Source organism: Nothobranchius furzeri, chromosome 17 (assembly GCF_043380555.1).
Source record: "Nothobranchius furzeri strain GRZ-AD chromosome 17, NfurGRZ-RIMD1, whole genome shotgun sequence".
Taxonomy (NCBI): domain Eukaryota; kingdom Metazoa; phylum Chordata; class Actinopteri; order Cyprinodontiformes; family Nothobranchiidae; genus Nothobranchius; species Nothobranchius furzeri.
Window position 1 is genome coordinate 29,104,065 of NC_091757.1, and position 12,994 is coordinate 29,117,058.

General features: G+C 43.2%; 1 protein-coding gene across 1 annotated transcript; it reads left to right on the plus strand.

Moving 5' to 3' along the window:
- Positions 1-7,491: 7,491 nt before the first annotated feature.
- snrnp27 (small nuclear ribonucleoprotein 27 (U4/U6.U5)) lies at positions 7,492-12,934 on the plus strand. The gene is made up of 6 exons (XM_015971919.3): positions 7,492-7,689; positions 11,144-11,276; positions 11,751-11,866; positions 11,977-12,056; positions 12,321-12,385; positions 12,699-12,934. Exons 1-6 carry the CDS (start codon positions 7,656-7,658, stop codon positions 12,751-12,753), a joined length of 483 nt encoding a protein of 160 aa, XP_015827405.1. The 5' UTR covers positions 7,492-7,655; the 3' UTR covers positions 12,754-12,934.
- Positions 12,935-12,994: the final 60 nt, after the last annotated feature.

The following is a 12,994-nucleotide window of genomic DNA, read 5'->3' on the forward strand; positions in this document are numbered from 1 at the left end:
AGAGACTCCCCCAGACCAGGAGGCTCATGATGGAGCTGATCTGTTTGGTGACACTGATGGTTAATTTTGTCATCTCACACCATCTTTTGCTATTTCTTGCTGTAAATGCATATTTTATGTACTGTTTTCATCTTATGTTCTTCTATTGAAATGTTTATATAGCTGAGTGACACTGTAAACATGTAATTGTTCCACTATAGGTGTCGTCTGCAGCGCTCTTGTTTAAGGAGGGAAATAGTAAAGATCAGAAACTGAATTTCCACTTTTTATTTTTGTTTACCCGCTAGCTAGCATTAGCAATGTAGCACAACTTGCTCCTGGAAGTAAAAAGTGGCTGCGTAAACCTCATGTAGTCCATTGTGAAGAGATGACTGATGGGGCTGTGTGTGTGTGTGTGTCGTAATGCTGCTGAGATAGCTGCATTAGCAGCAGTTCATTTCTACCACGATAAAACCTCCTCCAGCATTTAGACCGTGTCTGGAATCAGGGAAAAGCTAGAGGTGGGTTCATCTTTCCATCAACAAACACATTAATGTCTTTTTTGCTAACAAGTTAAATAAATTATTAATGTTGAAATTGCCCACAGCGTCTATAGAAGCATCTAGTATCTTCTGAACTGAGCACTGCACTCCAGCAGCTCTGTGGCTGGAGCTTTACATGACATCATTCCTGCTGTCGACCTGTTATCTTCAGAGCTGGGCTTTCAGACATCACAGTGTCCAGTTTAGCACAGATAGAATGGATGCTGTTTATGATGCAATTTTCAAGTTTAAGTCTTGATCAAATGTAGAAGAGTTGGTAGCACGGTTGCATCACAACAACAAGGTTGTCGGTTCAAATCCTGCCTTCTGCATGGAGCTAACATGTTCTCCCCATGCATGCACAGACCAGAAACACTCATGTTAGATTGACGGGAGATGCTAAATGGTCCCTATGTGTGAGTGAGTGAGTGAGTGAGTGAGTGAGTGAGTGAGTGAGTGAGTGAGTGAGTGAGTGAGTGAGTGAGTGAGTGAGTGAGTGAGTGAGTGAGTGAGTGAGTGAGTGAGTGAGTGAGTGAGTGGTTGTGTCTGTGTGTCCCTGTGATGAACGAGAGACCTGTCCAGGGTGCTGGACTGCTGGAGTCCAGCAGTCCAGCACTAGCTCCTTGTGACCCAAGTGAGGATAACATGGTTTGGATGGATGGATGGATGGATGGATGGATGGATGGATGGATGGATGGATGGATGGATGGATGGATGGATGGAGATGTGGGTGTACCAGTCTGTCATGGTGGAGAGCTGAGACGGAAGGCAAAGCTCTCGATTTACTGGTTGATCTATGTTCCAACCCCCACCCATGGTCATGAGCTTTGGGTAGAGGCTGAAAGAACGAGATCCCAGATACAAGCATCTGAAATTAGTTTTTCTCTGCAGAGTGTCTGGCCTCTACCTTAGAGATAGGGTGAGAAGCTCAGTCATCTGGGAGGGGCTCGGAGTAGACCCCCTGCTCCTCAACAATGAGAGGAGCCAGTTGAGGTGAGGTTTTCCAGGCATGTTCAACCACAAGGAGAACTAAAGGAAGAACCAGAACATGCTGGAGGGACTATGTTCCTCGTCTGGCCAGAAAACACCTTATGATTCCCCCGGAGGAGCTGGCCCAAGTGGCTGGGGAGAGGGAAGTCTGGGCCTCTCTGATTAGGCTGCTGCCCCCATGACACCTGGAGGAAAATGGATGGATGGATGGATGGATGGATGGATGGATGGAAGGAGGGATGGATGGATGGATGGATGGATGGATGGATGGATGGATGGATGGATGGATGGATGGATGGATGGATGGATGGATGGAAGGAGGGATGGATGGATGGATGGATGGATGGATGGATGGATGGATGGATGGATGGATGATGGATGGATGATGGATGGATGATGGATGGATGGATGGATGGATGGAAGGAGGGATGGAAGGAGGGATGGATGGATGGATGATGGATGGATGGATGGATGGATGGATGGATGGATGAATGATGGATGGATGAATGATGGATGGATGGATGGATGGATGGATGGATGGATGGGTAGGTAAATGTACTCAGTCTAGCCCTTGAGGACAAAACGGATCCTGAACCCATCACATGCTGCTGAAGAAACACTTTGATGGCAAACATTTAGATCTTTCCTCCTCTTTCCTGTTAGGGATTGTTGGAAATGACCCATTTTTTACATTAACATCAGTTTTGTCACTGAACTTTATGGACAAATGTCAAGTATGAAGGCAGAACATTCCTGGTGATGTGTTCTTCTGATGACTGCTCCATCGAGTTTTCTGTTTGGAGATCAGCAATAATAATATAAATAATTTTAAATGACAAAGTTTATATTTACTATTTTCTGTTTAGCTAGTGAAACTCTCAGATGATAATAATTCTCTTGGAATTTGTCGAGTAAATAGTGAAGTTGATGGAGTTTCCATCCATCCATTGTCTAAACTCGCTTGTCCACGCAAGGTCACAGGTCACAGGTGCCTATCTCTGGGCAAGCAGGCGGGGAACACCCTGGACAGGTTGCCAGTCCATCACAGGGCAACACAGGACACACATCCAAGCACACACACTCACACCTAAGGAAAATTTAGACAGACCAATCAACCTGGCGGTCATGTTTTTGGACAGTGGGGGGAAGCTGGAATACCTGGAGAGAACCCGCACATGCACAGGGAGAACACGCAAACTCTACACAGAAAGACCCCAAGTTGGGATTTGAACCCAGGACCTTTTTGAAGGCAACAGCCATCGCGCCACTGTGCAGCTCGATGATGGAGTTTTAAGAAGACACGTTAGATTTTAGTATTAAGTAGAGGATAGAAGAAGAAACGCGTGGAACCAGGATCTTCAGTGTCTCTGGGCTAAAAAGTGACACTTTTTTGTCGCAGATTACTTTGAGACAGTCAAAACAAACAAGAAACAAAAAACACGTCACCCTCTGGATGCTGAGAGCGGATTTTACTACCAGGCCAAGAACACCTTGGACTACAGACATGCACACATCTACTGTATGTACACACATCTATCAAAAACGGACTTTGCATAAGACCCAGAAGAGGCTGCAAAAGACAGAGAGCACATGTGTCCTGTGTTGCCCGCTGACATGCAGCAGTGTGTTGAAACATGGGGAGAAAGGGAAAGGCAAAGAGAGGTAAAAAATGAGCCATGAAAAAAAGAGAAAGAGCTGAACGAATAGAGAAGCAAAGAAACCAAATGCGAGTGAGTCCTGCATGTGTGCTGGTTCCCAGCCCTGTCTGGCCCTGTCAGCCTGTGATTTATGGCACCGAGACTGGGAGCAGTCCTCGCTGCCAGCTCAGTATTGTTACAACTGACAGCTAATGAGGCTGGACGGGCTTTCAAGCACAGCACTTAACAGAGGCCTCCAACTTCACGAGTCACAACCTCTCCTCTTTCTTTTCTCCTCTCTCTCTCCTCCATTTATTTCTTCCTCCAGGGTGGCAGCAGCAGCGTGGCGAGCTAGCACAAAATGTCTGGGGGTGCAGAGAGAAAACGAGGCAGGACAACAGAGATGTATGAGTATCACCCTGCTGGCGCAGCGCCTCCACTCTCTCCCTTTTGCACACCAGAAGCCCAGGTCTGAGAGATAAGGGGAAATGCACATAGAGATCCAGCTTCCGCCCTGCTCTGCACTTTACCTCTGGGCCCACAATAAAAGCACTCCCTCGGCCACCACTCTGACATGTTTTCAAACCTACAGTCTGCCTGCAGTGTGTGATTTGTGCAAGGTTAGCAACATTTTGCAGGATTGGTAGAGGTGGGATTTTACCTTCAGCACCCCTGGCCTGAGTCGCCTGGACCACATTCTATAATCACTTCCAGAGTCGCCCCCTCCTCCCTTCACCTCCTCCCTCGGCCCTTGGTTTCGTGTCAGTCGTGATTAATGGCACTAGGGCCCCGGCGCGGCTTATGCTGCCAGTTCCAGCAATGTTCCCTTGATACTTAATGAACTCTGACAAACTTCTTTTCCCTTGCTCTGTTGTTCCCTTTACAGCCCACCTCCCTCCAACCATGTTTAAAATGCACGACACAGAGCTGCCACTGCAGCACACTGGGCTCAGCTCTGGCCCTATGCAAGTTTCTCATGAGGTCACCACAGCTATTTAGCTGTAAGTCCACAAGGCATCGCAGTTATTTAGGAGTCAAGGCTCTTAGCTGTTAGCCCGGCATCAACAAACAAACGATCGAGTACAATCTGTGCCAAAGTAAATGAAACATGGTCTCTCTGATTGTTCAGATTCCTCAAACTAATTTGATTCTTTTATAATTGTCATTTAACAAATGTAAGATCTGTTTATCTGCTCACCAGTATTCTGTAGTACCTCATGCAAAGCAATGCCGCTAAAAACCTAAAAGGAAAGCTCTGACATGTTCATGTGCCAAGGCAAAACATGTAGCTATCATTATAACGCATCATACTTAGAGGAATGCACAATGAAAACTAAACCAAAACAAAGCAGGTGGTGGTCTCTGTCTCCACCTGCTGTTAAGGAAGAAGAGTGAGCATTTGCACTAAATGTGCACAAGCATGGCTGCAATTCAGCAGCCACAGGGAAAACCATCCAGTTCAACAGAATCAAATAGACTTTATTGATTCCACGGTGGGGAAATTGACTTGTTACAGCAGCGCCAACACTTAAGAGAATAAGTTGAAGATAATAACACAGTACGTATACACATAGGCAGTAAGGTAGTGTCGTAACCTTCGAACACTAAAAACCACAAATAAAAATGAAACTTAGGTTCCAGAACTCTGCAGCATACTGTAAGGGACACAGACACACTAAGTAAATCTGGTGTTGCATGAGTATTGAACACATACTGAGTACTGCATTGATGTTGTTGTGTACCAGAATAATGCAAGTACCAGTTAAACTGATGAGTTGTACAATCTTACTGCAGAGGGGATGAATGTTTTACATTTAGGATGTCTCAGTCTGCCTCTGAAGGAGCTGTCCATGGTCTCCACAGTGGAATGCAGTGGGTGGGAGGGTTTTTTTTAAAGATGGTGGTCGTCTTCCCCAGCATCCTCCTTTCACACATCTCCTCAGCTGAATCCAGTGAGCAGCCTGGAACTGAGCTAGCCTTGTGAACTAGCTTGTTCAGTATTTTCCTGTCTCAGTCAGAGCTTCCTGCACCCCAACAGACCACAGCAGGGTGGATAACAGAACAACAACAGAGTGATAAAAGGATTTTAGCAGCTGGGAATTAACTCCAAAGGACTTCAGCCTCCTCAGGAGCTGGAGGCGGCTTTGGCCCTTCTTAAACAGAACATCTGTGTTGTTGGGCCAGTTCAGTTGACTGTTGAGGTGAACACCCAGGTACTAAATGAGGGACTGCACACCATCAGAAAATACAACTCCACCTCTAGTCAAGATTTGAAAAATGCCATGAAAGTGGCCGTTGCCAGGAGGCACAGAGTGGCATGGTCAAGTGTGGGGGATTTCCATCCTGGGAGGGAGGGGGAGTGGGAGGAGACTGTACCGATGACATGAAATTGTACTAGCCCCATCCTCTGTAGGACTCTGCTGTGATGTTGTCACATGCTGCATCCATGGCTGCTAGCAGGGCCATTTGCTCATGTGGATGCTGGTCATACAGTAAACTTTCCACCTCCAGGCAGAGAAAAACTCCTCTATTGGATTACACCTCCTCATGAGTGACAGATGAAATTCACCTGTGATCAATTGTTCAATTTAGGAGACATTTCCAGAATAAAATGATAAAGAAAGGTATAGAATTTGCTTGACAGATGACTGATATTTGACATTTGATAACTAGTTCAACAATTTTGTGTGTAATGACTCAAGTAATGAAAGTAAGACTATTAGTTTTATTGAGAGTGACTATTCAGCATCCATAAGTATAATTCATTTTGACTGACATGACATAAGCAAATGGAAATGTCAAAAAACAGCAGAGAAATGTATGAAAGCAACTGATACATGTCCAAAATCATTTGCAGTTTGTTCAGAGAAAGGAGAAATTGCTACTATGATGTGCACAAATGACTAAATGTTGTGGAGGTTGAACTAATAGTTATGAGAATTTTAATTCTGATCTGAGAAACGCACCAAAGCGACTGAGAAAAACTGTAACTGAGCAGGAGCTAGTGTGTACCATTTCTACACTTCTGTATACTTCTCCACTCCAGGAGATTCTTTCCTCGCTGCATTGTGAGGGATGACATCCGTTGTGATGTAGATGAAAATATGTGGCCAGACAGACAGAAACGTCTGGATGTGCCAGAACGATTTACTGTACCTGTATGTTACAGTACTGTGCAATACTGTATGTACTGTTACATGTACTGTGTATTGTTCACATTTGTGCACAGCTCTACCAAAAGGGTGATTTTATGTTTACATGTATTCTACAGTAAACAAGTGACTGTAGCATATTTTTCTTTTGCACAATGCTGTAGAATTACAAACACTTCTATACAGTAAAAATGTAAAACGTACGTATTCAGTGTCTCAGTTACTCCCAAAACTCCCATAACATCTACAGTAGCTTTACTGCACATTTCAGATGGCTGTACAAGTAGGGCATAGTGCTGTCTTGAGCATTTTCTGGTGTCACCAAATATTCTTGCAATGGAAAACACTGAAATTATAAACTGTCATAGTGAAAACATGACAAAGCCATTTGACTATCTTGTTCATAAAGATGGTGTCAAGACTTTTCATTTTGATAGCACTGACAGTTTCATTGACATGAATACTTGCTTTTGAGGAATGGATTATCAATTTTGAGCATGTGACGTGCTTTTGCAGGCTATTCTCTAGGTTTTGCAGTTTGCACTAATTGTTTTGAGAAATGCACTAACTGCTGTGCAAATGTTAATAGTGTTCTGAGAAACGCACCAAAGCGACTGAGAAAAACTGTAAATAATGCACTACAGTTTTGAAGTAACTTGCCCAACACTGGTGGTGGGTGGAGATAGATAGATAGATAGATAGATAGATAGATAGATAGATAGATAGATAGATAGATAGATAGATAGATAGATAGATAGATAGATAGATAGATAGATAGATAGATAGATAGATAGATAGATAGATAGATAGATAGATAGATAGATAGATAGATAGATAGATAGATAGATAGATAGATAGATAGATAGATAGATAGATAGATAGATAGATAGATAGATAGATAGATAGATAGATAGATAGATAGATAGATAGATAGATAGATAGATAGATAGATAGATAGATAGATAGATAGATAGATAGATAGATAGATAGATAGATAGATAGATAGATAGATAGATAGATAGATAGATAGATAGATAGATAGATAGATAGATAGATAGATAGATAGATAGATAGATAGATAGATAGATAGATAGATAGATAGATAGATAGATAGATAGATGATGTGAATATGTGGTGATTTGTGGTTTTATCCAGCTGAGTCATCCAGCCCAACAGAGGGCGCTCTGCTTCATATCCGTTAGCGGAAGCGTGCGCAGTGATAAAGGAAGTTCTTGGTTATTTAGAACTCTGATCACTGACTGTTAGACTTTTTGTTTGGTTCTCTGTGTAGAAACACAATTTAACTATTTTTTAATCAACGAGCGGTATAAGCTGCACTTGGTCTGCTTATAAAAATGGGTCGGAGCCGCAGTCGAACGCCTAGACGAGGTAAGAAGCTTGAACTGGCTAACGATTTGTTAGCTTATTTCGATCGTTCTTATAGTCAAATAATGTCCTAAAAGCGTGTTTCTATGTTTAAACTACGACTAGCTAAGGTGTTAATCGCCAGCGAACACATTTTACTTCCTAATTGTTTTTTTTAGTCATTCAAATACCTCAAATGAAAGACTTGTAGGTCCCCAGAAGCTTCTAGATCCGCGCATCATAAAGGCCCGGTGCCCTGGTCCGCTGAGCCGTTCAAACAGCTCATGCCTATTTTGATGAGATTTTCTCAGATCTCATAAATGTCGTCAAACCAGCAACTTCTGAAATTCTGTTTAGTTTCCTCGAACCAGAATAAACCATGGCAGTTCTGAGCTAGTTAGTTTATATTGTAGAAATCAAATTATCATATTGTTTTCATCAGTTTTGAATCACTAAGAGAGTCACATCAAATATTTTCTCACATCTTCTCGTAATTAATAATAATAATAATGCATTGAACTTATATAGCGCTTTTCTAGACACCCAAAGACGCTTTCACAAACTCTCACATTCACACACACTGCTAGTGATGGTGAGCTACTTGTAGCCACAGCCGCCCTGGGGAGGTCTGACAGAGGCGAGACTGCCATTTGGCGCCGTCGGCCCCTCTGACCACCACTAACACAGGCAAGTTGGGTGAAGTGTCTTGCCCAAGGACACAACAGCAGGATACCCCTGGCGGGAGCTGGAATCTAACCCATGACCCTCCGATCATGAGGCAGCCCGCTCTACCACCTGAGCTACTGCTGCCCCAATTAGGTTCCAAGCCCAAAGGGCAGGGAACCCTGTTGTGTTTGTACGGATTTTTCATTATTTTTCAGTATTATTCTTCTCCGCTAAATCCGTATGGGCGCAGGAGCCAGAAAAAAATCGGACATGGCAGTCTGATAGAAAATCCCTACCTACTCGGATTCAAAAATTCAAACCCGAAACACCTAGGTGGCGCTATTGCGTAGATCAAATAACTCCCTGCAGTCAATAACTTTATATGTGCGCCTCTACTACCCTCCAAGGCGCCAGGTGGGGGACGGGCGCAGGTTGGCTTAGAACCCGTTGATAACTGCTCACAGTTCTAGTTCTTGATGTTTTAACTATTTTAATTTTTAATCTTGTTTAGTTGCCCATGAATTTAAAGAAAGGACAAAAAAAAAAAAGAAATAAAAGTATCTTGTATAGAGCCTCTCAAGATAAAAATCACAAGCTGCTTCACAAGAACAAAAACATTTTCTAAAAAATGATTTAAAATATGGTTAAAAATGAAGGGGAAAAATAATTGTGAATAAAAAATGTGAGAAAATGAATAGGAAAGTGGGAAATTGGTGGATCCTGGGAAAGGCGGAGTTGGTAGAGCAGAACATGGAGAGGGTGGTGATGAAGGTCACACAAAAGCCAGCCTGAACAGGTGAGTTTTCAGCTGCTTTTTAAAGGAGACCACTGAGTCCACTGATCTCAGGCTCAGGGGGAAAGAGGTCCAGAGTCTGGGGGCCACAGCAGCAGATGATCTGTCACCTTTGGTCTTTAGCCTGGTGCTGCACAACCAGCAGGCTTTGATCACTGGACCTCAGGGACCTGCTGGGGGTGTAGGGACTAAGAAGATCACCAATGTAAGATGGTGCTTGTCCATGTAAGGCCCTATAGACCAGAACCAGGATCTTGAAATGAACCCTGAAGTTGACTGGCAGCCAGTGAAGCTGGAGGAGAAGCGGGGTGATGTGGGTGTGTTTGGAGGACTTGGTCAGAAGCCGAGCACAGGCATTCTGAACCACCTGCAGACGGTTCAGGGAGGTTCTGCTCAGACACGTGAAAAGAGAGTTACAGTAGTCTAAGCGTGAGGAGATGGAGCGGAGAACAGTCTCAATATAACAAGATGCTTATGATGGGATGCACAAAATAAGCTTAGACTTCAACTAATTCCTATTTAGAATAAACTAATTTATCCCTGATAACTGGACGATTAACTATTAAAATTGCAAATTAAAATAAAGCCATTCCTTCATGTCACTTATAAACAAGGATTTTCATCTACAGCATAAAGGCTTTCATGCAGTACTAAATCAGGGAAAGTTTCCCCTTTCAAAAGTAGTGTAGATAGTTCAAAAGTCATTATACCTTCATAGCTACAACACGTGGTTTTTTTGTGCATCTCAATAACAAAACCTGTACTTTTCATAAGAGTTAAGTTTTTACCCAGAATCTAACAACAAAACACAGAAGGATGCTGAAATTTTAATTTATTTAACACATTGTAAAATAACTGGAACAGTTTTTGTGAACAATCATTTGCTTAAACATATAAAGTTGAGTAAAAATGAGAACTCGGAGGAGTGGTGGTGGTGGTGGGGGGGGGGGGGGGGGATTTCCACATGCAAGAGCTCCGAAGGTAGTCCTGCTGACAACTGTGGAGATGTAAGAAAACCAGTTATTAGTGAGATAAATGGGAAAGAAATGCTCTGGAGAAAATAGTCCTTTTGATTCCAGCTGCACCCCTTCACAGAAGTGATGTGTGAAAAATCCAGTCATCCAGCTATCTGGAGCAGTGATTTCCAATGCTGGTCCTCTGTGGCAGCTATCCTGCATGATTTAGACGTTTCTCTGATCCAACACAACATGCATTCTGTAGAGCCTGAGGCCTGCAGTACAGGTGAAAGAAGCAATGGCTCAGGTGTGGTGGAGCAACTCAGACATTCAAGATAGGGACCCCTGTGGACGCTGGTCAGACCCCACTGATCTAAAGTTACTGAATGACCACATCTGTCTTAGTTCTGCATCAGTGACACAGACGTTTGGCTTCAACTGTAAAAAGTGGTTATGAAGACATAAAATAGTCTTTTTGTTGGACTAGCATCAAATCAGTTGTTGAAGTATTTCAGTAATTTAGTCTTCCTTATACTTGTGTGTGTGTGTGTATGTGTGTGTGTGTGTGTGTGTGTGTGTGTGTGTGTGTGTGTGTGTGTGTGTGTGTGTGTGTGTGTGTGTGTGTGTGTGTGTGTGTGTGTGTGTGTGTGTGTGTGTGTGTTCTACAGAATTTATTTAATAATAATGCATTGAACTTATATAGCGCTTTTCTAGACACCCAAAGACGCTTTCACACACTCTCACATTCACACACTGCTAGTGATGGTAAGCTACTTGTAGCCACAGCTGCCCTGGGGCGGTCTGACCGAGTCGAGGCTGCCATTTGGCGCCGTCGGCCCCTCTGACCACCACTAACACAGGCAAGTTGGGTGAAGTGTCTTGCCCAAGGACACAACAGCAGGATACCCCTGGCGGGAGCTGGAATCTAACCCATGACCCTCCGATCATGAGGCAACCCGCTCTACCACCTGAGCTACTGCTGCCCCTTTACAACATGACTATACTGGCAAGGGACATCATTTGTTATTTAGTTAACATTCTGATTTCATGACCTACGCATCAGAGAGAAGACGATCTCGCTCTACTTCACGTGAGCATGAGCGAAGGCGGAGGGAGAGGGACCGCTCTCGCTCTAGAGATCGGGAGCGAGACCGACGCAGATCTCGTTCACGTTCTCCACACAGGAGGCGTTCAAGGTGAGTTTTTGTCCCCCTGATAAAAAGCAACATGCACACATACAAGTGAAACTCAGAGGATTAGAATATGGAGCAAAAGTTTGTTAATCTCACTAATTCAACTTAAAAGGTGAAACTAATCTATGAGACAGTCATTCCATGCAAATCCAGATGTTTCAGCCTTTATTTGTTGATGAAACCCCCCATTCAAAATCTCAGATGATTAGAATATTGTGAAAAGGATCAATGTTCTAGACTCAAGTTGTCGCACTCTGATCAGCTGATGAATCCAGAACAGCAAAAGGTTCCTGAGCCTTTAGATGGTCTCTCAGTCTGAGCTGGATTACTGACATGAATGGACTTTTGCACCAGATTCTCATTTTCCTGTTTTAGCCTGTAGACATGAACCCTTCTATCCTTTCTTAGACAATAATGTTTCCTTCCTCAGTTGTTGTGATCCTTTGTCCTGCAGCCGTCTTTATGCTCTTTGGACAGGTCTCCCCCTAGGCGCCACCGCTCTTCCTCGTCGTCTCCCATGAGACAGAAGGACAGACGTGATGATGAGCGCAAAGAAGTGAAAGACAAGTCTTCAAAGCCCATCCAGATCTCAGGTTTTGTGTTGCTGATTGTTTTCAGAAAGAAATCCTTTGTTCAGTTTGCTGGACATTTATAAACGTCTTTAAACAATGAGTTAAATCAGATATTCTTTCTGTTTTTACAGCAGAGGACATGCAGGGCAAAACGGAGGAGGAAATTGAAATGATGAAGTTAATGGGATTTTCTTCATTTGATTCTTCTAAAGTGAGTGAAAAATGTGTGCATGCAGCCACCAGGTGGCGCTGTGTTCCTGAGTTGTGGCCATTCACCACGACGGCTTCATGCTTGCTGATACTTCGCAGTTTTAAGACTGTTTGACATTCAGAAAACGACACAAGACAGGAAGTGCACCATCAGCCACTGTCTAGTAGCGTTTGCTGATTGATGAACTGTAAATGTAATAGACCACATCAGGATAGCATCTGCAGCATGTATTTCTGTTTGTGATTGAACATTGTTTTCCCACAGGGGAAGAAAACAGATGGATCAGTTAATGCATTTGCCATCAACGTTAGCATGAAGAGAAAGTACAGGTACGTTCACAGAGAAAAATATCAAGTTAGCCTGCAAATACTGAAGTTTAGCGGTGTCATGGAGAATTTTGTGCATAGCACATTAAGCAGAGCGACTTTTAAAATGATTGTTGAAGCAGCTAATTTTTAATAAACAAAGTTTTATCCTGTTGGGAAATTGGCATTACAAGCAGCAACCACTATTAAAGTAGCCAATCACGTCAGCAGGTGTCTCTCTGCAGAGAATCCTGCTCTCCTATTGACTCTTGATGATGTAATCTGCAAGTGTTGAGAGGGAAGTTGTGATGCACTGTTGTTCTAAATGTTTTTACAGGCAGTACATGAACAGAAAGGGAGGATTCAACAGGCCGCTGGATTTCATCGCTTGAAAATGTCACGCTGCATTTCCTCCTTTTTCCAGCAAGGGGAGGACATGGATTACATGCTGTTAAATGTGATGCAGCAGTTCTGTGTATATATTATCACTCAACATGTAGTTGTTCCTTCAGTTATTTAGTTTTTGTTGCTGTGCTTTTTACGTGTTGTTGGAAATAAACTCTTTGAAATTGATGGTGTGCTGATTATGTAGAGCATGTGTTTCTTTTTCTGCCCAGATCTGCACAAACATGT